We start from the raw sequence: 25,775 nt of genomic DNA, 5'->3' as shown, positions 1-25,775 counted from the left end.
TGTTGACATTTTTACACGCACAGGACATTATTTGCCGTCAAACATGCTTGTACGAAGTATTATTATTATTATTATTATTATTATTATTATTATTATTATTATTTCATTTGAGAACATATATACACATGAAAGGAAACGGAAAGCGAGGAGCAGGTTGGCAACTGCTACCGGGAGGGGCACAACGCCTGCCTACTCTTCAGAAAGGAGGAGACAGAAACAGAAATCGAAGATAGGAAGAAGGGGGCGAAGGAGGAAAGAAAGTGGACGATGACAAATCTAAATGAATAAAGTAGAACACGCACCGCACGGGTTGCACACAGTAGGGCCGGTCACTGCAGGTCACGCAACTACAGAACGTTAAAATGGAATAGTGGCTGAGGTGTTCTCATTTGGAAAATTGAAATAAGCTACAAACGTGAACCAAAACTGTTTTTTTTTTCGAAAAGTAAGAGCGCGATGCGCCTGATCGCGTCGACAGGTATACAATTACTACGGCACAAGCATTCGTCGTGTGTCGTACACCGCAGGCCAAGAAGATGATGGTCCCTCACTAGCGGCTTGTGCTGCGAAATGAAAGCGGGACACTCCAATATCAGGTGCTGAACTGCCTTGCAGTAACTGCAAGATGTACACGACGGACTGGCTACACGCCCTTGTCTGTATAAGCGTTCGAACACGTTCACACAGCCAACCCTTAGCTTGAGAAGTAGGGCTCTAGCGCGACGCGACGAGGCAAGCCTCGACCGCGACCACGGGGCGGAAACGTTCCATTTGCGACGTGCTGGTCTGAATGCTGCTCGAGTAGGTGGCGACGAATCACCAGACGAGTGCCAAGCTTGCACAACAATTCAGGACAGACACAGTCATTATGAATTGAAGTCATAGCGCTGGATTGACACGCACAAGAAAGACGACAGGACGTGCGCTCATCCTGTCGTCTTTCTTGTCCGTGTCAATCCAGCGCTATGACTTCAATTGATGCACCGGACCAACTAGCCCAAAAATATGCCCTACTGGAGTCATTATGAGCGCAAGTTGAAAGCAGCCAATCAGCCTCTTCATTTCCGACGATCCCTACGTGCCAGGCCATTCGCTGGGCAACAAGAGATACCCCATGTGATGCAATTTTGTTGGCAGAGTCAGTAATGCTACGCACAACTGGACAGTCAATTAGACTGCGTAGTAATGTGCTAATGGCAGCGCGGGAGTCCGTAAATATGGCAATCTTCGGTGCGGTCAACTCCTCTTGCACATATTTCAGTGCAACATTAATCGCTGCGAGCTCCGCAGTTGTTGACGAGGCTGGATGGGGTATGTGATATACACGTCCTGCTCGAGTCGAAGGGCAGAAAAAGGCTGCTGAGGTGCCTTGACCGTTGCTGCGTACAGATTCATCTGTGAATACTTCGAAATAATCTGGAAATCTTTCTAACATGTAGGACTGAGCCAATTCGAATATTGCCGAAACAGGCATATCAGACTTCTTGTGTACGTCAGGGATCGTGAGATAAATGAGGAATACCTGTTTGGTGATATCTGTCGTAGGCGGAGGCGTAACTGATGCAGCATTTTTCAGAAATACCAGCAATATCCATAAACAATGCCGCAATTTTCCCCATGCTAGAAAGCGGGTGGAGAATCAGTCGATCAAGGAGCGATTGGCCATTCGATGAGCGGTGCAGACGCTCAATCAGATATAGAGCTCTCTGGTCTGCTTGAAACCTCAGGGGTAACTGATGTGCTTCAGCGAGTAATGTAACACATTACGCCTCATGAGATAATCCAAACATTAGTCGAAGGGCAACGCGATGATTTCGTTCCAGTTGGGTTATCAAACTAGGTAGCACATTCAGGACAGGTAACACATACATCATGCCTGAGAGTACAGATGACTGGTACTCCTGCAGAGCTGTTGTTTGGTCTCAGCCTGCTCCTCGAGCAGTCAAGGCATAGAAACGTAGATAGCAGACATAAAGTATCTAGTTCATCTACTCACATTTTTGTAAAGTTTCAGTCCGTATGTCACCCCCAACATCAAACACCAGTAGGGTTCCCAAAGAAACATTTAAGCGGCATAATATCACAACTTTAAAGAACAATTAAACTGTAATAGTTCTTAAAGCCACTAAAAGCGCCAATTGCTTGCAGCCAGGCGGAAGGTTAATACGATAAAGGCAATACAAGTTCACTCTAAAGGTGGCAGTACTAGTATCACAGATAGGCAAGGACAAATAAGAGTAGCGCCTACAGCCAATACGATGCTTTTCTTTTGCATCTCAATCTGCCCGACATTCGTGGATTCTCGATGCAATAACGGCCGCTTATCCATGCCCTTGAATTTTATAGTATTTAGGGTATTCTGTCTGTATCAACTTATGGGGCAGAAACTTGGAGGATAAGAAAGAAACTTGAGGAACTAAGTTCGGGGCCACAAGTGTTGGATCCGTTGGTGACAACGGTAATAAATAGGAAAAGAGAAAGGAAACAAAGAGGCCAAGTGAGAAACAATAGATAAGCCGTAGGGAGCAGAGAACAAATGCAAATAGACGATATTCTAGTAGACATTAGGATAAAAAATGACACTCATTTTCAGAATATGTCGTTTCGTATTGTGTCTTGTTTACCTTTGTGGTGTAGTGTAATACATTTCTATGTTGTTCATGTGCAAAGCAGTAGTTGGCACACTCTATCGGAGCAAATATCAACTGATTCATTCATATACTAAAGTGCAATTAGGCAAGTCGTGTATGCATCAAGCAGTAACCAATAGCCTCCGAGAGTAGTATAATGGGTGCTAAGAGAAAAAGAGGCATGCCAGCGCAGCAGAGGTTAGGTGGTCTGATGAGATTAGGACACTTGCAAGCATAACTGGGTGTCGCCTAGCATAAGGCAGTTATGATTTGAGACCACTGGAAGAGGTCTTCATCCTGCATTGGACAAAGGTGAGCCGATAATGATTTGTGCAGTAGTGTTACCTTCTTGTACGAAAGAGCAAGCCTACGAAGAAGGCGTTCTGTACTATGCTTACTACTTTGTAAAACCAGAAAGTTATATAATTTCAGGCATCTGCAGCGCAGTGTTCTGTGTCTTTTAACTGTTCTACCGTGCTTGCGTCGTTTCCTCACACTTTTGTTTTCCCCCTAGAGGACCCTAGCACTGAAGGCAGTGAACCGTCGGCTGAAAGTTCTGCTCTCCCTGGGAGGTCGGGGCTCCAGCGAGGACACGTACTCGACTCTTGCCGCCAACTCCACTGCCAGGCGCAGTTTCGCCCGCCACGCGGCGACCTTTGTGGCCGAACACCGCTTCGATGGCCTCGACGTCGACTGGGAATACCCGAGCTGCGTCGGCGACGACTGTCGCGATAACATGCCGGACAAGAGGAACTTTGTGCTGCTGCTGCAGGTCAGGCTTGGGCGCGACTTTCTTTCGATCCCCGTCTGCCAGCCCTTAAAGAAGTGAGAGTTAAATAGTTTAATAGAGCAACGCAAAAGGAGAACGACGACGGGAAGTCAGCGGCTCCTCGATTTAGTGATGCAAGACAAAAACAAAAACAAATCACAAATAGCACGATGAGAGAACGAAGGTGACATGAGAAGCCGCTAAATTTTGGAGACTATCTAGCAAGGAACGAATGACAATACAGATGTCAATACAGAGTCTGCTGTTCTGCTTGTTGGGCAGCGAGAATTTCATGCTGTACAGTGATTTTGTTTACGCTGCAGATGTGTATGCTGCATCTCCTACGCCCGTGCGATATTTTGATGTGTTTTTAAACCCACTTCAATCAATCAAGCACTCGGTCAATCAGGCAATCAATCACTCAATCAATCAAAGTCATTATTGTTTGAAAAATGTGTTACATATGCGCTCGAACAAAGATGGAGGTACCATAGCTGAGCGCTGCCAGAGGACCTCCTATTTCGGAGAGCATGGAGGGGAGTGAGTGACACAGCGACGATGCAACTGGTACATTGTTCAGTAAAATAAAACGAAGGCATTACGCTAATAGTAAAAATTATAAGTAGCAATGTCAACTTTCTATTGCAAACAGTGCCAGTTTTTTGTTTTATTTAAATGTAGTAAAAGGTGTAAATATTTTTAACTGATTACACGAGTAATACAAAACACGTTTGCTGCAAACTAGGTCATGTTTTTTTTTTACTTAGTGCGTACTTTTCGCAATAAAAAGTTAGCATTCAAGAAAATTTTGGTGCTACTAAAATTATGAAGAGCTACCTTGTTTAATACACTAGTGCGGATGCGGCTGATTACATGTTTGAATAGTGTAATTACTAGGTGATAGTTAACAAAATCAATGATTGCAATGATTTCACATTCCCGAAAAATGTAAGACCATCGGTGTGGAAAGAACTGAAGCTATGTAATTGATGGCTTGAATCAATAAATGCTGAATTGAGGAAAATGGATGGGATACGTGTTAATCCAAGATGATAGGCAATGTGTTAAATCATTAAAATGAAGGCGTGATGCAATGAACGTCAGCTAAAGTATCGTCGTTAAATCAAAAACGATATCAGGAACATCCTGCTTTAATTTATATCGGCGCTAGCACAAATAGCCAGATTTTTTTTTTTTTTTTTGGGGGGGGGGGGGCATTCAAGGAGCCGCGGGTTCGGCGACTCATTGCGACAATCTCTGACGCTACTGCTCGGAGAAGTCGGATTTGGCATATTCACTTGCCTTGCGCGTTTGCGACGGCACAATGCTACACCAATACTTTTAATGACAAAACGACGCACCAAACATATCCACAGTAGAGTGACTCGTTTGAGCGGTTTAATTTAGCGACCCATGAAATCTTTCACTGTCCTGAAACTATGCAGCATTCCAGTTTCATCGGGATGGAAGTTGACATGTTATAAATATTCCCACCTGAATGACGGTGGATTCCTTTTGTTTGCGGTGTTAATTCGTGATACTTCGCTGGAGGTGGTGATCCATTGTTTTGTTTTTTCATTAGCACAGTATTTTGAAGAGAACAGCGCTGCGAGAATGACGCAGTCATGGTAAGCCAGCTCTTCCCGCTGTACTTATCACAGAGTAATAAGCGGGACCGGAGCAGAATGCCGGAAAGTGCGCCATTCCGACGTGATTTCACCTCGCCCACGCACGCTATTGCATGCTTACAAAAGCTGCGAGATTAGATCAGTCGCACGAACTTGTGACACGAGGTCCCATCGGAACATCGCAGCTTGCGGCACTCTTCTCTGTTCCTGCTTATCACCTTTCGATAATGCTGGCCTGAGGCGACGGCGGTGAGAATATTTTCTTGATGGCACGTGAATTGATCCAGTTTTCCCACGCTAACACATTCCAATTAGGTCACAAAGCCCTAACCCGTACTAACTGGACATCATCTGGCGTGCGGCACTGAAGTCAATCTGGCAGTTCGCGCCAGCTCCTACGGCTTTATGATGATGGTGATGTTGGGCTGCTAAGTGTAAAGTCGCGGGTTCGAATCCCGGCCACGGCGGCCGCATTTCGATGGGGCGAAATGCGAAAAAATGCATGTACTTAGATTTAGGTGCACGTCAAAAATTCCGGAATCCCCCACTACGGCGCGCCTCATGATCAGATCGTGGTTTTAGTACGTAAAACCCCGTAACATTATGATGATGATTTCAAACCGTGGCGGATATCCAATGAAGGAGAATAGCCAAACATATTGTGACGCAGGAGAAATGCAATAATTGAAGGTAATCTTATAGTTCGATAAATGAAAGAGGAGTAGGACGTTGTGTATGATTGTGCAGTCACACGTGGCTGGTACAATTTTTGGCATTTTACTTAAAATGAAGAAGAAAAAATCAACCTATGTGAGATACAGAAATAAAACAAAATAAAATTGCGAAAGCATTATAGTCCCTTTAGTGAAATGTGCCTTCCCTTAAGAGACCGCTTACAGTGTCCCTGTGCATAGTATCCCTCCCACACGCACTCAGTGCTTACTCTCTCCCCTTCTTCCTCTTTCTATTCCCCTTTCGCCCACCCCCAGTGTAGGGTACCAAACCGGATGCTCTTCTGGTTGACCTCCCTGCCTTTCCTGTCCTTGTTCTCTTTCTTTTCCTCGCGTCTCGATGCGCTCGTTTGGCCGCGATCAGTTCATAACTCGAAGGATCGCTGAGCGACGTTCCATTGGACAGTAAGGCTTTTTATTTCATACACTCATTTTGCACACTCATGACGTGGGGCCAGTTCATCCGCATTGGCTGCGCCGTCACGTGCCCACTGCCGCACACGCTATAGGCGCACCTTTAGCGAGCGCACGTGTGACGACAGCAGCACAATGGCGACGATGCCGAAGACAATCGTATGGCATCAAAGCCACAATATCTACGCCGGCCATCTCGACGCGAGCTTACATGATTGTTGGGTTCTACATGGCAGTGGACGAGCGCAAGCGAGAAAAACACGGATTGTGTCGTCACCAGCGACTACGTGCTCCCTATTCGTACTTACCTACAGCTAAGTCATGTGGTGTATGTTCAAACTACGATGGCATTCATACTCCGGCGATGAAGTGTTAAAACATTAACTTGGGCGATCATGAAGTGGGTGCAACGTGGCATTGCTCCTAGGTAGCGTAAACTGCTGTGTGTGTGAAGTGATTTTAGAAAAGGAGACGGAAGAGATGAGTGCAGCACCGTAACTGTCTCTCACAGGAGGACACCTCAACAGCACTGCTCGGGGAAGGCGGGAAAGGGAAGAAAAAGATGAAGGAGAGAAAGACAGGACGAACGTGGCAACGGGGAAAAAAATGTGAGTGCGGGGCTCAGAGCCGCGCTCTCAAGTGCGTCGCATTGCAGTAGTCTAGCAGTGCCGAAAGAGCGTGCTTCAAAAAAAAAAAGATTCAATTATGGGGTTTTACGTGCCAAAACCACTTTCTGATTATGAGGCACGCCGTAGTGGGGGACTCTGGAAATTTCGACTACCTGGGGTTCTTTACCGTGCACCTAAATCTAAGTATACGGGTGTTTTCGCATTTCGCCCCCATCGAAATGCGGCCGCCGTGGCCGGGATTCGATTCCGCGACCTCGTGCTCAGCAGCCTAACACAGCGTGCTTCACGATGGACGAGTGTGCTGCAGAGAATAGCAGCGCGGTCGCCGTATCGCAAGTCAGTCCCAGTCGCCGATAGACTGTACACAAGTCCGTGCGCTCCACATCGAAGGCAGGGCAGTGAAGTAGCAAGTGGTCGAGCGTCTCCAAATCGGCGCAGTTGCTGCACGCGGGGCCACCAATTCCCTGCAGCCTGTGTGTTCTAGCAGCAGTCTTGTACCAGCCCGTAAACTGCTACGAGAAAAGTGCTGCGCATATTGGGCCGGTGCTGGAGATGGTGCAGTCTGAGACGGTGCCTCAAAGCGCGAGCTGTGCACGAGGAAAGAAGCCGAAAAAGTCGCACGTGTCGCACGCGCCAAGTGTTTGAAAGAGCTGGCTGCATTTGGAGCGAGAGACGTATGCCTGCGATTGGGGCCTAGCTTATGGGAAGTACTCCAGAGGACCTTAAAGAAGGATCGATCATCCTGTCATGCGGTATCTTATGCCACAGAGATATATATGCCTTTTGGCATGCTGCTACTTACAGGATTACACAGTTTATAGAAAACTCGTAGGTGATGTCGGAATGCAAAACGAATTCTATCGTCACAGTCGCATTTCATTAAGACGATTTCACAGCTAAAGACTTTTTCATCAAAGAGTCTTTCAATGTCGCCCAATGTTGATGAAGTGTATCCTTTTGCCTCCCTTATAGATAACTGCTTGCTGTAGTAATTGCAATGTGAAGAGTTTGTTTTGCGCTTGTAGACGCAGCTGTGGCTGTTTTGGCCGTTATGTAAATAATGTATGCACGTATGTTTTACATGCGTAATAAATTCAATGAGAAAAGAAAAGCGATCGTAGTCCAGTGGTTAGAAAACAGGGTTGCTGTGCTCCCCGGCAGAGGTTCTACTCAACCGTCAGTAACACATTATTTTCCTTCATTAAAGTGAGGCGAGGCGGGAACCTACCTACCTGCCTACCCCCAACAAAGTGCCAAGAATGAGGCAAAGTATGTTTCGCATTAAAATAATGTTACTGGTTTAGTCGGCGGGAGTGGCAAGGGAAGTTTTCTGTAGCACGGTATACATTCCTATGCATGTGCCCGAGAATGTACCTTCCAAAAGATAACAGTACAGGAAGTGCAGGCCAAGTTCGTGCAGTAGAATTTCCAACGCAGTGCACCTCAGACGGCAGAAATGCCGACAAGTGAGTAAAAAAAGGAGCGGTTTATTGGCTTGAACTTATCCGTCTTTGGTGCATACTGAATGACGTAGAGGACGAACTCTGATGATTCCAGTGGGATGACCTAATAACCACAAGCTGTGGTTATTACCTAGTGACTGGTAAATGGCCAATGTAACTCCGATATTTAAAAGTGCTTGTCGTGATTAAGCAAGCAATTACAGACCGGTGTCTTTGACATCTGTTTCTTGTAAAACACTAGAACATGTTATTTACTCTGGTCTTATTAAGCATCTTCATGACCATGATTTTTTCATCCCGACCCAGCAAGGATTTCGCATGGGATTATCCTGTACCACTTAACTTACTGAATTCATACATGACGTTGCACTCGGCTTTAACAATAGTACACAGATAGATGCTATTTTCATTGCTTTTCGAAAGGCGTTTGTTGTAGTCCCGCATAACTTACTTTTGCACAAACTGTCATTTCTTGGCCTCCCCGATTCACTTCACGGTTGGCTTAAAGATTATTTGTATAAACGGCAGCAAAAATTGGTTCTGAACGGTGCGACGTCGAGAACGGTTAATGGTTAATCAGGTGTGCCTCAAGGGTCGGTCTTTGGGCCGTTGCTGTTCCTCATATTTATCAATGATTTAAGTGAAGGCTGTGTTTCAAATATCAGACTGTATGTGGATGATTGCATTGTGTACGATCCTGTGTCATGTGCCGAACATACTAGTGTGTTGCAGTTCGTTCTCGAAAAAATTTGTTCCTGGTGTGCTAAATGGAAAATGGATTTGAACGTAGCAAAGTGTTATCATTTTAAATTTCCTAGTTCTTTAGTGTAATGCGTTGACGAAGTCAAATACCTGGGCGTCGATTTAACTGCGGCATTAGACTGGACATCTCACACTCACATAACAAGCGCTAAAGCGTGCCGCCTTTCGCACCTTTTGCAGGGGAACTTCAAGTATACGCCCAAACCTTTGAAGAAAGCTTTGTATCTTACAAATATTAGGCCGGTATTAGAATACGCTTGCACAGCATGGGACCCCTTCACAAGAGTTATTGAAGATAAGTTAGAGCATGTTGAGAAAAGGGCTGCAAGATTCGTCACGGGCATTAAGACTACAAAATTAGAGGTTCGCAAATCAGGAAACATCTAGGGTGGAAGTTGCTGTCCACACGCAGAAAATAATCAGGTTAAAGCTTTTACACAACATTAACAGCGGTAACACAGGATTCGAAAAGAACATATATTTAAAACCACCTCGTTATCAGTCTAAGAGACGCGACAATTCCAAGAAATTAAAGGCCTACCAAAGTCGTATTAATGTATTTATGTTCTCATTCTTTCCGCGAGCAATTGCAGAATGGAATTTGCTCCCGGGTGAGGTAGTGTCTGCACCCAATTTTTCATCTGCCATAGAGAAGTTCACGTGAATCTGTTTTAGACAATATTTCCAGTGTGCCGTTTTATGCATTGTGTAACAAATTTTATAATCGGATGTTGTTAGTATTGGATGTGTTGTCTTTCTCTACTGATTACGATGATTGTATCTTTAATACCATACCTGATATGATGCCGTTTTTCGCGAAGTTCAATCTTTGACCGTTATGTTTGTAATTAACCCCCCTACGATAATGCCCAACTCGGGCGCTGTAGGTATTTGTAATAAATATATAAATAAGTAAATAAAGCCTAATTTATATATTGTATTTTCAACATCTCACCAGCCTATGTCATGTTCAGAGCTAAGTGGCCCCTAGAAGGCATTATAGCGGTTCTGCATTTTCATTACGCAAGTGCGCCGCCTTGGGAATACACGCTGCGTAAAAGTAATATTCAAGGGGGATTGTATTCCATCCCACGTTAAAGTCGGACATTTCCGACATCCGGTTCGACCATTCATCCAGAAGCCGCTTCAATGCCATCAGTGTTTCAGGCTAGGACACGTCAAGGGCGTGTGTCCCAACTCGCTACTGTGTCCCCGTTGCGCTGAACCTCATGCAGAGCAGACCTGCGGTGCCACGGTCCTGAAGTGCGCCAACTGTAGCGGCTCTCACGCGGCCTCGTCGAAGGACTGTCCCCGCATCAAGAGGGAGCGCGCGGTTCTCAAGCAAATGGCCAGAGACAATTCGGCCCACAGGGAGGCAGTCGAAGTAGTCCGCCGTCGGCGTCGACGTAGGCGCCATCGTACGTTTTCGAAGATGGCGCATGCGCGAAGTGACAGTACCCACTCCACTGCGGTGCCAGTTAGTCGCGCCGCGAAAAGGCCCACCACTTCCACGAAGGAAGCAGAAAAGACTATATTTAGAGGAATGGCCTACGCTACCGAGCCGCTCCCTTGCGAAGGAACCTCAGAAGGTCGGGGCCCCACCTGATCCTCCTCCGGCCATGGATGATTTACCTAAAACAGACCGTCAAGTCATCTCGGTGCTACGTTCTCTCATGGAGGCCATTCGAGCAATATTAGTGGACATGGGGACACCCTCTGCTCAAAACGCACTTAAAGTGCTGGACGCCTTAAGCCCAGTGCTTGCATCCCTCAACTAGAAAGGCGGCTACCCATACCCCATCCTTCCGGAAAGAAGTCAAGGCAGCGTCCGTCATCCAGTGGAACGCCAGAGGGCTAAAATCACGAATTTCATATTTTCATCAGTTTGTGTACACCAATGTGTTTCCACTCATCGTCATTTGTGAGCCCAACTTGTCGAAACCAATAAGACTGTCAGGACACGAATTTATCATGTCATCAACGAATGGTGCATGCAGCAAAATCGTCGTTTTGTTCGTCGTGAGCTCACCTATGTTTTGCAACCAATTGCGCCCCACGACGACAATCAATATATATGCATCACAGTTAAAAAAAAAAAAACCCTTGTTTACTCTCATAGGCGTGTATATATCGCCTTCAGCAATCTCGATACCAAAAGATTTGCGGATATCTTGAGTGTTTGTCCCGCCCCATGGGTCATCATAGGATATTTCAATGCACACCATCCAGCATGGGGAAGTACAAGGACTAATGCAAGAGGACGAACATTAGCAAGCATCGCAAACAACTATGGCCTTACTCTCCTGAACAATGGTAGCCCCACCTTTCTTCGAGGCGTGACATACGGCAGCTGCCTCGACCTTGCTTTCGTCTCCAACTCTCGCCAGATGTGTGAAGTGGTTTCCAGACATTGAGACACATGGGAGTGACCACATTCCCACCTATCTGAACATCAAAGGCTTGTCGTCTAGATCAGGCCCACGGAATACCATTCGGACGATTCAATGGGCCAACTTCAAATCTGAGATGGAAGATGCCTGCCGCGAGGGCCTACCATCTGGGTTAGAGCAAACGATTAAAATTACGATGCAAAACGCCACTCGCATGATGACGATCTCTTCCACGCGAAATGACTTCGACATAGAATTAGAGCGACTTCGAGCGCTTCGTCGCCGGGCGGAACGTCGATATCGGCGTACAAAATCGATCCATGACCTTAGGGCAGCCAGGAGGATGCAAAAGAAGATTCAGCGTCGTATGGATAGATTAGCGTCGGAACGTTGGGCAACGTTTTCCCAGACCCTCGACCCCCGCAAGCCACTGTCTCACATTTGCAAAATGGTGCAAGGTCTGCGTTGCCTTCCGGAACGGCGTTTTCCATTCAAGGCGCTAGCGCTTTTTCAAGGGTGGCAAGACATCGATGTCGCAGAAGACTTTTGTGCGCGGATCGCAGACCAAGCGACTCGTCCAGATCCTCCAGCCCGAGCTCACGTCCCCCATTCCCGTGATTGCCGCATGGACCTTCCTTTTACAATGGAGGAGCTCGAAGCGGCTCTAGCTTTCTGCAGGAGCTCATCATCTCCGGGTCCGGATGGTATATCATACCGGGCCTTGTGCTATCTCGGAGAGTCCGCACGGCTAGAATTGTTGCGCCCTTAGAACTGCTCATGGCAGGAGGGAAATGTTCCTGACGAATGGAAAGTAAGCCGCCTGGGGCCACTCTTAAAGCAGGGCAAATCCCCATTAGAACTCCCCTCTTACCGCCCAATAGCGCTGGCCAGCTGTGTAGGAAAGATAATGGAACGGATGATCCTTGGCCGCCTGGAATGGTACCTTGAATACTACAAGATTTATCCGATTTCCATGGCTGGTTTCTGGCGTGAGCGCTCTTCCATCGACAATGTAGTTTATCTCGTTTCATATGTCCAGCACGAAAGGTCCCGTAAGCGTTTATTTGCAGCTTTATTCTTAGATGTGAAAGGGGCATACGATAACGTATTACATGAGGCCATTCTCGACGCCCTTGCGACGGCTGGCCTAGGTGGTCGAGTTTTTTTTTTTTTGTGGATTGCAAGTTACCTATCTGCAAGATCATTCTTTGTGTTAACTGACGATGGCCCAACTACGCGACGCCATACCAGCAGGGGCGTTCCTCAAGGCGGTGCTCTCAGCCCGACGCTATTCAACCTCGCTCTTGTTGGACTTGCCGAATACTTGCCAACTACCACCAAAATTTCAATATACGCTGACGACATCTGTGTCTGGACTTCGGCAGTCACACGTCCTCAGATACGTGCGCGACTTCAAAGAGCGACCACCTTGACAGCGAACTACTTGTGTAAACAGGGTCTCAGCATATCACCAGAAAAATGCGCACTAGTAGCATTTACTCCCAAACCGATGACGCCTTATGTCATCTCAATCAATGGGCGGACCATTTCCTATGTCCGAACCCTCAGATTCCTTGGCGTAATTATTGACCGAGACCTCTGTTGGAGCCTGCACGTGGTCTACATGAAACGGCGCCTGACAGCAACTTCCCAGTTGTTTAAATACTTGACAGGAAAGACGGGGGGGATGTGAGTAGACGCAATGCTTAAACTATACAAAGCTCTCTTTCTCGGTTTTCTAAGATATAGTCTACCTGTACTGAACAAATCCTGCAAGACAAATATTCGTGTTCTGCAGGCAGCACAAGCTCAAGCACTCAGAGTCTGCCTTGGTTTGCACAGATGCACGTCAACAGAGGCAACTCTTGCGACTGCTCGGGAGCATCCAATGCTAACTCGCATTACGGTGGAAGCCCTGAGAACGCACATCAGACATTTTGCACGTGCACCCTATCACCACCTTGCAACACTACCTTCAGACAGGCACCAATCATCATTCTCTAAATCTATCATCAAGTACAACGACAAACTTCCCACGGGCTTCACCACTGCATCTAAACCATCGATAACCCCTTGGTGTCTTATCAGCCCCACAGTCCATCTCAGTGTACCAGGAGTCGGGAAAAAGTCTGAACTGTCATCGCCTGTGCTGAAACAGCTGTCTCTGCTTCTTCTGCACGAGAGGTACGCGGACAGTGAACACATTTATACTGATGGTTCTACAAACATCCAGTGTTCGTCCGGTGCTGTGGTTTTCCCAGCAAAAGCTATTACCATCAGCTTTAGGACTGACCACCCAACAACATCGACATCTGCTGAACTAGCTGCTCTTCGCGCTGCACTTCGTTTCGTCAATCGGGAGCCACCTCGACAATGGTCAATCTTCAGCGACTCAAAGGCAGCCCTACAATCTGTACTATCAGCTCTGCGTCGCGGGCCATTCGAACAGCTCGTATTCGATATTAAATGCCTACTCCATACATCACAGGAGAAAGGACACCACGTGACGTTTCAGTGGCTGCCAAGTCACTGCGGCGTCACTGGAAACGAAGACGCCGTTAATGCCGCTCGTGCAGCTCTTGAAGACGCACAAGAAGAGGCCATACCGCTTTCACGATCCGACGCAGCTGGCAGACTTCGAGTGCTTGCACAGAAGATCACGCTCTCTCTATGGTGCACACCAAACAGCCAGACCAACCAGAGCAACCGTCAATACCACCTGCCCTCTTTGATGCGTCTCTATATGCCAACTGGACTCCGCCGAAGGGAGGCGACTATGCTTTACCGCTTATGGCTAGGGGTGGCTTTCACGAAATCTTACTCCTTCCGCATTGGAATGGCCGACAACGCTCTCTGCAATGCCTGTCTTTGCGAGGAGACGCTGGAACACATTCTATGCGACTGTCCTGAATATAATGTTCAGCGACAGTCCCTGGCATCTGTTCTAGCGCACCTTGACACTAGACCATTGTCCCTCGACACGATTTTCACATGCCGCCGACAGAAGACATCGCAGGTGAAGGCGACGAAGGGACTACTTCGGTTTTTGAAAGAGACGGGATTGGACAAGCGGCTGTGACAGTGATATCACGTACCATGCCAGATTGATCGACTCCAACGCACGATGTGTGTGTGTGCTGTGCTATGTGCTCTCTCTCCCTCTCCCCCATCCCTCTCCCACGTGTAGGGTAGCAAACCGGTTAAGCTAAACTGGTTAACCTTCCTGCCTTTCCTTCTCCACTTTTTCCTTCCTTCCTTCCTTCTGCATTTTATAGAATTCAAATATAATCATTTGTCAACCAGAATTGAGGTTGCTCGCAAATTACAGAGTAACCACGACATAATATTCTCTGCTTTTGAGATTGTTGCATGGGTCGAATCTTCAACTTATATTCCGATGCAGAAATAAAGTAGGGGACTAAAAACCACGCTTTCGCCTTCCCGAAGCCATTCTTCCCCATGTTTCTGTAGCTTTTTTTTTTTTTTCGTCATAGCGTAAGAGGCGCGGAAGGAGTCCACTGGCGGGTCGGTAACACGTCTTTGACGAACACAAAAATCATTGGGTAACATAACAGAACCAGTGCTCGAATGCGGGCTCGTCTCGATCGCCTCGTTAGTCAGTAGTATTTTTTATCTTTCTATTCCTTTTTTCCCGTTCCCCAAGGTAGAGGTAGCCAACCAGACGCATTTCTGGTTATCATCTCTGCCTTCTTTCCCTTTCCTGCTTATCTCAGTACATTAAAACACTCTTTGCCATTTATTAGCCCCTATGTGTTCTTAAAACGCAACGGTCCAGAGTTTCCGAATAGCTGGCGTTGATGCTACAAACTTGACTAATAAACCTGACTAAGCACCAACGCTATCACAACACAGTACCGAGCACAGTACCGTTCTTTCTATTTTGTGTAGGAGAGAAAATGCAGGTTGGTTCTGGATGCTAAAAAAGTTGATGTTTTTGTTTTTCGTTTTAAAGGATATCCGAGAGGCGTTCGACGCGTTCAACCCACCTTTGCTGTTGACAGCTGCAATATCCGGAAACGTGCAAGTCATCAGAAAAGCTTATCATGTGGCTGAAATGTTCAAGTAAGAATATTTTGCCTTCTGTGTTTTCTGCGAACAGTAACTTGCGTAAAAATAAGCTAATTGTGTTCGATCGGCTCTTCGTACGTTCGCCACGCTTTGGTTTAGGCATGGCGCGACGTAATGCACAATGAAAGGCACTGATTTTTGACGAACGCGATGCACCGCTTATGTTGTGTGAGTGCCGGTGACTCAGCTACTTGGATAACACTGGACGTTACGCAGAGCGTCGGCTTTGTCCACGAGTTTTTAAGTCTTCGCCACGTGACATGCTGACAGTGCAAATCTGTCGAAGACTTCGGAGAGCACAGTTCAAGTTCACGTGGCAGAGTTTGTGTTGGTTCCGCATTTTCGCAGCCGTGGCACGCGTGCAGTCTTACGTTTACAAGTCATTTTTATCGTTTAAGAAGTTCTGTCCTTGTGTGTTCAGGATTGCCAGTCTATCGCATTAGCTGTGACTTAATGCTCGGTTTAGTATCGTTTTGTGATTTTAGCGTATGGAGGAGTCACGGCTTCAAAATTGCTGTTTGAAGTAATTAACTTGTAGGAATCGGTCACTGGAACCTAGAAGCATTTTTTCCTTTATTTATTATTACGTATAATTAAGAGAGAACGCCAGAAAAATGCTATAAACAAAAAAGGAACACAACTGTGCTTGTCAAAATGTAAACGTGTTAAGGCTTCCCTTGTTTGCTCACTGTTATTCTTTCCATTTAAGGGCGTACGAAGCAGTCACCTGTGCTACACTTGTGTAGACTAAGACCAAGATGGGGGACGCACAGTGTTCTCATTAACGTTTTGACAAGCTTCTTTTACAAGGTGCGATAAATAAAACATGCCGCATCTGTCATACTTTTCTCCCGTACCTATAGGAAAATGAAAAGTGCACTCGGGGACTAAATATACAGTCAGAATACTCACAGTTGACATATATTTTTAAGGAAATAACCGGTGGGCGCCACAAGAAGCCTGTTATTCTGTTGGCTTGTAAGATGCTTTCCGCCAAATTAGGTTCATTTTTTCTGGGTTCTTTAACAGCACACGATCTGCAACTTTCGTCAAAAGTCCACGTGTTTACCGGACGCCGTCTTTCTGTCTTATCGAAAAACAGCGTGTCATTAAAAGCGAAAAAATGAAACGACTTCGTCTTCGTGGGAGCACGTTGTGTTGTGTGCATAACATTGTGTTTTCCGTAGCTTTTAACCCATTAGAGCGAAGCTGTTAGCCTCTAGTTGGTCGGGATTTTTCGCGGCGTCGTCCTCACGTAAAAAAAAAAAAAAACAAAAAAACACCAGCCATTGAAGAGAAAAGTGGACACATTCTTTGGTATCATGCATACAGTAAACGCCACAACATTCGTTTCAAGAAGAACACGCACAACGGAAGTATTCGAACCACAGAAGCGACGATAAGGCACTCCTGCTAACATTGCAAAGCAATTGGCGCTCCCCGCATACGTTTCCCGGTAAAGTTGCGCAAGCTGCCGCGTCGACGGCAGCTTGCGACGAGGCGAGTGGCGACGCTGGCATTTCATATATAACCAGGCTAGCAACTGATTTCACTGATGTTGCACCACCGCTTGGGTAGTTAGGACCCCCCGAGGAACGGCGTGAATAAGAGGAGTGGAAAAAGGAAAAGAAACGGCAATACGACATGCAGCGGCATGCTGCCGCTGGTCGTATTGCTGTGGAATTCTAGCACAGGGGAAGTCCGCACGTTCACATCCTACTGTGGCTGATTAACGCGCCGGAGGAGGAATTGAGCAACAGAGCATTTTGTTCCTCCCTCAGCAGCTGCAATGGTGGTTTTCAACAGCTTCGCTCGACATCCACTTTCGCAGGCGCCCAGGTTGGCGAGTCAATTTTTCTTTTATGCAAACTCCAGCGTCAGTGCCAGTAAGATTTTCTTGCATTTCTTGAACGCCCAGCCAGACGGATTTCATCAGCGTCATGGCCTATGACTACTTCGGCACCCAGAACCCCGTCGTTGCTCACTACTCACCTCTCCAAAGTGCCACGGACGAGACCAATCCAGAAATGAGCATCGTAAGTCGCAAAACACTCCCAAAAACAGCCATGACGGGAAATATTTTTTGGGGTTATCCTATTTTCCCAGCTTAACAGCTGTTATGAGGGCTTGTTCCACGTTATTATCTTGTATTATTATAATTTTTTTTCGTTTGGTACCAAAGTTCAAGAATCCGTGCTTGCAGGTACTTCTGCATCGGATCATTAATGTTCCCAGTACCTTTGTACAACGAGAATACTTTCACAAAAAATCAAAATATTCAGTACTTTGGTTGGAGTTCAACATTTAACGATAACTAATTATGTTAAGAACATGTTTATCCATTTGACGAACACGTTATATATTACAGTTCAAAGCGCTGGCGCAAGTATCTCGGTACCTTCGGCCCAGTTCTTCATTCTTGTTTGAGTCAAAGGATAACATGAGGTGAAATGATTCCTAACAAACGACCATGTTTAAACGTCAATTACGATAAGCCAAGGTTCAAAGATTGCTCTCTTGCATTTTCACCACAATTTTAACCAGAGCCGTCGAATAACTATCGCTATATTCTCTGAATTCCTACCAAACAGATATGCAACGAGCACAGGGCACCTTTGGTATGCTATGAAACATAAGTAAAATCCATCATCACCATCATCATCATCATCATCATCATCAGCCTGGTTACGCCCACTGCAGGGCAAAGGCCTCTCCCATACTTCTCCAACTGCCCCGGTCATGTGCCAATTGTGGCCATGTTGACCCTCCAAACTTTCTAATCTCATCTGCCCACCTAACTTTCTGTCGCCCCCTGCTACGCTTCCCTTCCCTCGCAATCCTCGGAAGTAAAATTAATCAACCTAAATAGTCAGAAATTTCTCACCTGCGGCATTGTATATTTCTCGCAAAAATTTAGAACACATAAATAGTCGAACTGATAAACGAACTCTAGAGGCGGAGTTGCACTATTGCAAGCAGGTAACTTTCGATAACTTCGTGCAGTTTAAATATAAAGATGTCACAAACTCCGAGGACCTGGTTGTCCGGCCGACCGGGCTTCCAGCGTGGCACACGCCGCCGTTTGTGTTCCAGCGAGAAGCGTGCCACGCGCGCTCTTTTTCTTTCTTTTCGCGCAAGAGTTACTTCTTCACTCTTATTAACAAATGCTCCATAGAACTTCTCGTCCTTCGAAAATAACTGGCTATTTCGTCAGAGTTTTTCCTGAATCTCGGTTTTCGTTTTATTAGATGGAGTTCATTAAAGGCAGACTCGCTCAGTTTACTGTGGCCAGAGGCAAATTATTGTGAACGATAAAGAGCATAATCAGTGTAAAGATAGGCTAGCTACTCCGTGACTACGCCTTATAACGAACAAGGTGGCTATAACTATCGGCGCGATTTGCAAGATGCCCCTGTCCGACTTCAAGACGCTCGTACCGGCGATGTTCCCATCTCATCGTAGCGAACCGAGGAGGTTCAGATCTAGCTAGCAATTTGGAAAGGTGCGCAGCCCTTTCCAATCACGTAGGCGGAAGTTTTATTCCACCTGAAGTTCACGTATAGGTTTGGCACGGTTAAAGAGTTTCAACAGCTACTGTAAGAGGCATGACGCTTGCCGTTATGGTGCTATGTACAACCACAGATGGTTGGAGATTTTCCACTACCTCGTTCTTTAGAGCTGATCGTCATTGCCACAAAGCCACCCTATAGCGGGTCGACCTTCTTTATACTGCCTGCTTGTTCCACACAGAAGCGGCTGATTCGTGCCCGCGTTAACTAACCTAAATGCCACTGCGACAGCGGGGGCAGAAAATACGATGCTTGGATACATGCGCCGACGGTCTTGAGGCGGCCGTTGTTTATTGCTCCTGTGTCATAAAAAGACGCGGTGATGGTCAGAGCGCACGTTAGCCTTTTGTTTCGTCTGAAAGCCCGTCACTTCTAGCAATAAACAACAAGCACAGCCTTGCGCTTTCTGCACTTGCCTTATCGCGCGAAAGTGAGAGCCTGTTATACTGCGTTATCGACGAAGGCCAAAGTGAAAGCCCGTGCATCAAAGGGTTAAGAGGGGGGACCAGTAACCCCTTTACTGGAATCGGCCTGCAGCCTTTAAGTACCAGAAGTGATGTCATCACTTGCACATAACTTTACCGTCTTCTAAGAATATACTAGGCGCCTCCCAAAAGTGCTCATAAGCTTCGATTTCAAAGCCGGGCACCCATATTTGTACCCTTACTTGTTCTGAAAACTTCAAGTTGTTCATTTACGTTGGCAATGAACTACTGCACAACAAGGGCTTTTTTTGCTGTTGTTAGGCTGAGGCACATTTATTCGAACTAAATGAAACCTTACGAAGTCTGTATTACTGAGAGTCGCGCATTAGCATAATTTATTGTAGCCTCGCACCGCGAACATTTCCGATTGCCGTCTAATTTTGCAAGGACTGTCGTCTGTACAGTATTCGCGCTGCAGAGCATTATGCCTGCAATTGCAGTACCCGCTAAGGTAACTTCTACATTCATTCTGAGATGCTCACCTTATGTCTTGCTCTTATGTCTCTGACGGTGTTATATTTATCTGACTCTTCAGAAATTGCGTTCGGGGCTAAATATCGTATAATGATAACAATTACACATAACTGTACCTACGTTTCTTAAATATATTTTTACTGAGCTCTCCTTATGGTGAAATAACGTTTCGTATCCATCTCCTTCCTACACGCAATGCTCTGATGTAATCAGCTTGTGACGCATTTGTACATAATAAGAACTAAATAATGAGAGCATGTTATGTAGATTATGAATTTTCCCGCACCGAAGTCATAATTTTGCCAAGAGAGTCACCGTGGTAGGGCGTTCAAAACAACTTTTGTCCCTTGCATTTTCGTTGGAAATGTACGCGTATGGGCAGTAACTGTTCACAAAACAAAGAAATAATAGAAACAACGAGTACAAAAAACTCCGATATCAGTTTTACAGTTCACGTACAAAGAATGTACAGTACCGGGGGGTTAGCACAACAATGTGTTCCTAGGCACGTGACACGACAGCCGCGGAAATCCGAAAACTCTATGTAAGAAACATGGAAACGTGAATATATGCGGTGCCAAGAGAACAAGAGAGAGAGAGAAAAAAACATTTATTTTTACGCCAGCGTCCGGCGCTCAACCCTGGTCGGTCAGCTACCAGTCCTCACCCAACACGTCTCTGACGTGCTGGATAAGCACCGGCAGGAGAATGTTAGTTGCATGGGGTGGTGGAGTGAGCCAGTCCGTCCATGACTGTGGCTTGATGTTAGTGGGAATGTTAGAGAGGGCTGACTGCAGTTTGGGTTGAGTGTGAGGGCAATGCCATAGACAATGCTCTAGGGACGGATATTCCATGCAGTTCGGGCATTTCGGTGGCCCAGGTAGGCCTTGAATATAATGACGGAAAAGAGGAGTCACTATTGAGTTTGTTTGAAGTCTTCGGAGAATAGCGCTGTCTTCTCGCGAGAGGTTAGCAGGGGGAAAAATAAAGGCAACGGCTTTGGCGCGAAGTTGCTTTAAAAGTGATGTGCGCTCCTTGTGTAAAGTCTTTCTGTGTTCCCTTGGGTTGAATTCGGATGGCCATAGGCACGGGGGACCCGGAAAACTGACTACGCGGGTGAGCTCATGAGCTCGGGAGTTCCCCCCCATGCCTTGGTGCCTTGGTATCCACTGCAAGGTAACACAGAGCGAAGGGTGTGCATCCAAGTGACATTGAAGTAGGCTGTGTATATGCTCAGGTAGCAAGTTGTCGCGAAACATGCGGCATGCATCTTGGCTATCGGTGCGAATTAAGATGCATTGGGTAGGATGATGAGGCCGGGTGACTGCTTCGAGAATAGCAAGAGCCTCTGCGTCGGATGGGTCGGGGACTCCTATGTGTGCGTTTACATGCTCGTAGTCAGGGCCGACTACTGCAGTTAGACATCTACCCTCCGAGTGACTAGCGTCCAAGAGTTACATCGAAGAATACAACGACATCAAAAGTGCCACCGCCTGCCTGTGTTTATACATTTTTTATTAATATTCCTGGTTCACTTCGAAACCGTACTGGAGTTCTTCAGGTATGAACCCAAATTCCTCCTTCGTTGAAAAGTGGCCACGGGCACAGCATCGCTGTCTATCGCAGCTACTGATATTATACAATCTACTCATAGCAATTTTATCATTATTGCACGTTTAGCGTCATACAAGGTGAAATTTAAATTAAAATTGCGGGTTTTCACGTCCTGCAAATGCACCGCAATGCTTTAATGGGGACACCGTGTAGTGGGAAGCTCCAAGTTATCTTGATCAACTCAGATTATTTAACGTGCACGTGAACCTAAGGTTCTCGCATTCCGCCTCCATCGGAATGCAGCCGCCATGGCTGAAAATTGAACCCACTACCTTGTGATCAACAGTGCAATGTCATAGCGACCGAGTCACCATGGCAGGTCACACGTTGAAATGCGATCATTGGGCACAGGCATTGCCGCCACGTCTCTGCAATATAAAGTACAGCGCAGCTAACAATCTTCTCATCGTACCAAAATACCAACATCACGGTGACACAAAAGGGTCGAGCACTCGCGCCCTCCAGCTCTTAGGAAACATTTTACATTTTGATTTCAAAACTCTGACGATAACAATTTATCGCAGGAGTACGTGGTGAGCACCCTGATGGCTATGGGAGCACCCGCAGAGAAGTTGGTGCTGGGCGTCCCGTTCTACGCCCGGTCGTACACTCTGGCCAACCCTCGCCTGAACTACATCGGAGCACCCGCAAGGGGCAAAGGCGAGCCCGGTCCGGTCACGGCTACACCTGGCACCCTCGCTTACTACGAGGTACGGAAAACTCCGCCCGTGCAGAGCACGAGTCACGCGACGGGCTCTCGCACTCAAACCTATCGTAGGGACTGCTCAATATTGAGCAGACGATGTTGTGGCGCCGAGAGAACACGTGACACAGAAACACGGCGTTCGACCAATCGCGCTGCTCACAGACGGTTTCACAAGCGCTGCGTTGGTTGTAACCGTACTTACGTACGATACTGCCGGTTTTGTGCTTTCACAGTTCATTTTCGACAAGAAATAATTATGTATACACGTCATTTACATTGATTGCGCCACAACACGTGCAACGTACAGCACGTCCCCGTAAGTTATCAAATAAAAAAAGAACTGATTGCATGCCTCAATTAGATATGTGTACAATTTTCTCGAATATGCTAAGGCAAAAGGTATTTAAGAATGTGACTAGCGCCTATAACAAGACATTGTGCAGAAGTCGGTGGCGATTTCTGTCAGAAAAGCGAATACCTTTGAGAAAGTTGTTCACTCTTTTAAAGGGACGATACGCTTGAACGCGTATATACGTTGCAGTGGAATTTAGGTAATAGCGTTTTTTATCTCATCGAATAATTACGTCAACCATTACATTTGCAACGGAGCCGGAGCTCTCTCGCCTGCACCCGCCACAGGGTTGCCTGCCCCGAGCGCTCCGACAGTGCGCCTTCCCACGCCACAGTGCACGCTGGCATGCACCGGCAGGCGACGATTTCCAAGGACTCAAGGGAGCGGAGCTCCACCTTCGCAACCTACGCAATAGCACTGAACGTTTAAGAAAATTTAACGAAATATTTATTCTACCCTTGCAAGTTCCACATGTAGGAATTGTGAGAACTGCGCTCGCATCGAAGGCTTCCTAATGTAATATTACCTTTGGCGTTCTGTGACAAACCCACGCCGAAATTTCGGTTGCGCGGACAGCACGTGCCCTTTGTGTCGGCGCGGTAAATCCACGGCGGGGGAGCCAGAGAGAGCTATTCGCTTAACGAGCCCTCGAGGGTGCTCACATCTAAATAGATGGGTATTAAAGGAGAAGCCGTTTTTCCCGGCAACAAGTTTGATTAGATGTGTTGCGTTTCAACAAGGAAGTGAAAATCTAGTGACTGTTGACAGCGAGCTCTTGACTTAGGCCGCCAATTTTATAATAAAATTTTGGAAAATTGCATGTTTTCAGAAAACGAAAATATCACGTTTACAGCACCATAAGTCAGCAATGAAAAACGATAACACAATTATGTAAATTGCGTCTAATAGTACATATAAAGCGGACGAAATTGATTTATTATACATGGCTCTCGAATGGACCACTAATATGCGAGTAGGACTTTGGAAAATCCTTGTAAACAATGTAACAAATTTATGTAGGATATAAACTAATACGCAACATTTGTCCTCTTTGGATGCTCTAACGAATACAGTTGACAAAAATAGAACATCTGTTCTTGGTAAAGAGCTACAAATTTGTAAAGCTTCGATCTGCTTCTACTTCTTTCAAGGTTACCAAATTTGGAAAATTCCCTTGAAAATATCCATATCTTAAATCAATATTTCGCATGCAACCATCGCTAGAAATTAACTTTTTCTCTCAAATGCAACACATTTCAGTAAACCCGGCCCAGTGCATGGTTATCTCAGAATGGCATTTCTGCGTTTTACATTGATTTTATTAAGCGGTATCGGAACTGGGCTCGAGCTAAAGCTTCCTTTTAACACATGCAGGCTTGTGTTTACACATAGGTGCCCTTGTCGTTCCTGTCCGCTAAAGTTAACGCACCATTCGACCACGCAAAACCGGAAATTTTCCAGTGCCTCGTTTGCAAACGGCAGTCTAAAGTAAAACAGACAATAGTCTGTGATTATCTTATATAACTGCATATTGTGCGTACCAGTGCGTCTCGTGTACGCATGCGTGTGTCTGCGTGCACGCATGCCCTTGCCTTCTTTTAGCCAACGCTTGTAGGGCAGTGGGCTTCTCAGCAGCCAAATTCTCAATACTGTCGGACTTATTATATAGCAAGCATAGGCTGTGTGTTGCGACGAACTTCGTGATTATGCGCGAGTTACTCGTCAACTTTCGATCCATCCCCCCGCTCGCAGATATGCAGCGCCATCAAGGCAGGCGGTTGGACGACGATGATGGACCCCCGAGCGGGCGTGTACGCCTACGCGGGCGACCAGTGGGTCTGCTTCGACGGGCCCCGCTCGCTGATGCGGAAGGCGCGCTTCGCCCTTGACGCGGGGCTCGCCGGACTCATGGCCTGGGACCTCAGCATGGACGACTTCCGGGGAGAGTGCGGTCGCAAGATTCCCCTGCTCAACGCCATCCACAGAGTCTTCTATCCTCCGAAGACCGCGGCTATTGCGAGGGGTAGCGGCTGAGCGAAGCGACGTGGCATCTGCGGACACTCTGCTGGGCAAAGCCGGGACTCGACTGACGCGTCAATCATCAAACGCAGTTGTATTGCGCAGGAGTTGACGCTGCCTACTCCGATACTGTGCACGCGTCGTACGCGCGTTGCGATCGGCACGTAGCGTACTTGCGTGGTATTCCGATTCTACCGCGTTGGCGCAGTGCCTCTCTCAGCATTCTCTCGCATTACTCTGGTCATACGCACTTCGAGGCACCACACCCGCCTGGGACGCAATGGTTTATTTGGAAATTATGTTGTCGCGTGCCCCGCGCATTGTTTCTAAAAGCTAGCTTGCGTTGTTCCCGGCACTCGGGCATAATTTACGTTCTAGTTATTCCTATCGCACTTGCTTAATTTTGCGTGGTGGAGCAGAAAGTCCAGGTACTGTGAGTTTGCTTTGAAACCAGCAGATACTTCGTGTAACGTACTTCCCGTCGCTCAAGGACATGCCGTGCTCACAATGGTACTAAGAGCGCGAGATACAGATATTGTAGAGCGTGGGGCCATGCGCGCTCAAACTCAACTACGCTCAAATAGAATATACGCGTACCAGCAGTCCCGACTGACGTCACGCGCACGTGATCTGTTAGACTTCGAAAGCCACGAATGAGAGCAAGCACAGCCTATAGAAAGTGTTTGTGCCATAACCTCATTGGCCGTTCAAAAAACCTTGCGTCATGGAATCACCAAGCCCCTGGACTCATTCCCAAAATAAACAAACCACGAGCACTTCGGCCGCGCTTACTACGCGTTTGTTGGCAGCGGCGGATACAGGATGAGCAAGTTCTCCCGTGGTGGTGATCGCAGCCGTTCGAATAATATCCGGTGGCTGATTAGCTCTCTCAGAAAGGGCGCCATCATAAACGTGTCTTTCTTTTCATATCACCTTTCCAAATATTTTGATCCGAAAGGCCCCAACAAACGAACCGACATTCTTGTTAGGAGTACTCATCGATGATCACGAACGTCGAGCGGTGAACAAATAGAGTCCAGATCATATCAGG

The 25,775-nt window shown here is 46.7% G+C and overlaps 1 protein-coding gene and 1 long non-coding RNA gene across 2 annotated transcripts in view; one reads left to right on the top strand and one right to left on the bottom strand.

Annotated features, from left to right (window-relative positions):
* LOC126525899 (uncharacterized) overlaps positions 1–25,500 on the top strand; it is a 29,117-nt gene extending 3,617 nt beyond the window's left edge. The window contains exons 2-6 of the mRNA XM_050173865.2: positions 3,145–3,402; positions 15,390–15,499; positions 17,424–17,541; positions 22,172–22,357; positions 24,458–25,500. Of these exons, the coding sequence (XP_050029822.1) occupies positions 3,145–3,402; positions 15,390–15,499; positions 17,424–17,541; positions 22,172–22,357; positions 24,458–24,739 (954 nt within the window). The 3' untranslated portion in view covers positions 24,740–25,500. The remainder of the gene's footprint in view (positions 1–3,144; positions 3,403–15,389; positions 15,500–17,423; positions 17,542–22,171; positions 22,358–24,457) is intronic.
* LOC129383312 (uncharacterized) overlaps positions 1–25,775 on the bottom strand; it is a 51,682-nt gene that overhangs the window by 23,737 nt on the left and 2,170 nt on the right. The window lies entirely within an intron of this gene.

This window comes from Dermacentor andersoni, chromosome 8 (assembly GCF_023375885.2).
Source record: "Dermacentor andersoni chromosome 8, qqDerAnde1_hic_scaffold, whole genome shotgun sequence".
NCBI lineage: Eukaryota > Metazoa > Arthropoda > Arachnida > Ixodida > Ixodidae > Dermacentor > Dermacentor andersoni.
This window is presented reverse-complemented; position numbering and strand designations above follow the sequence as displayed.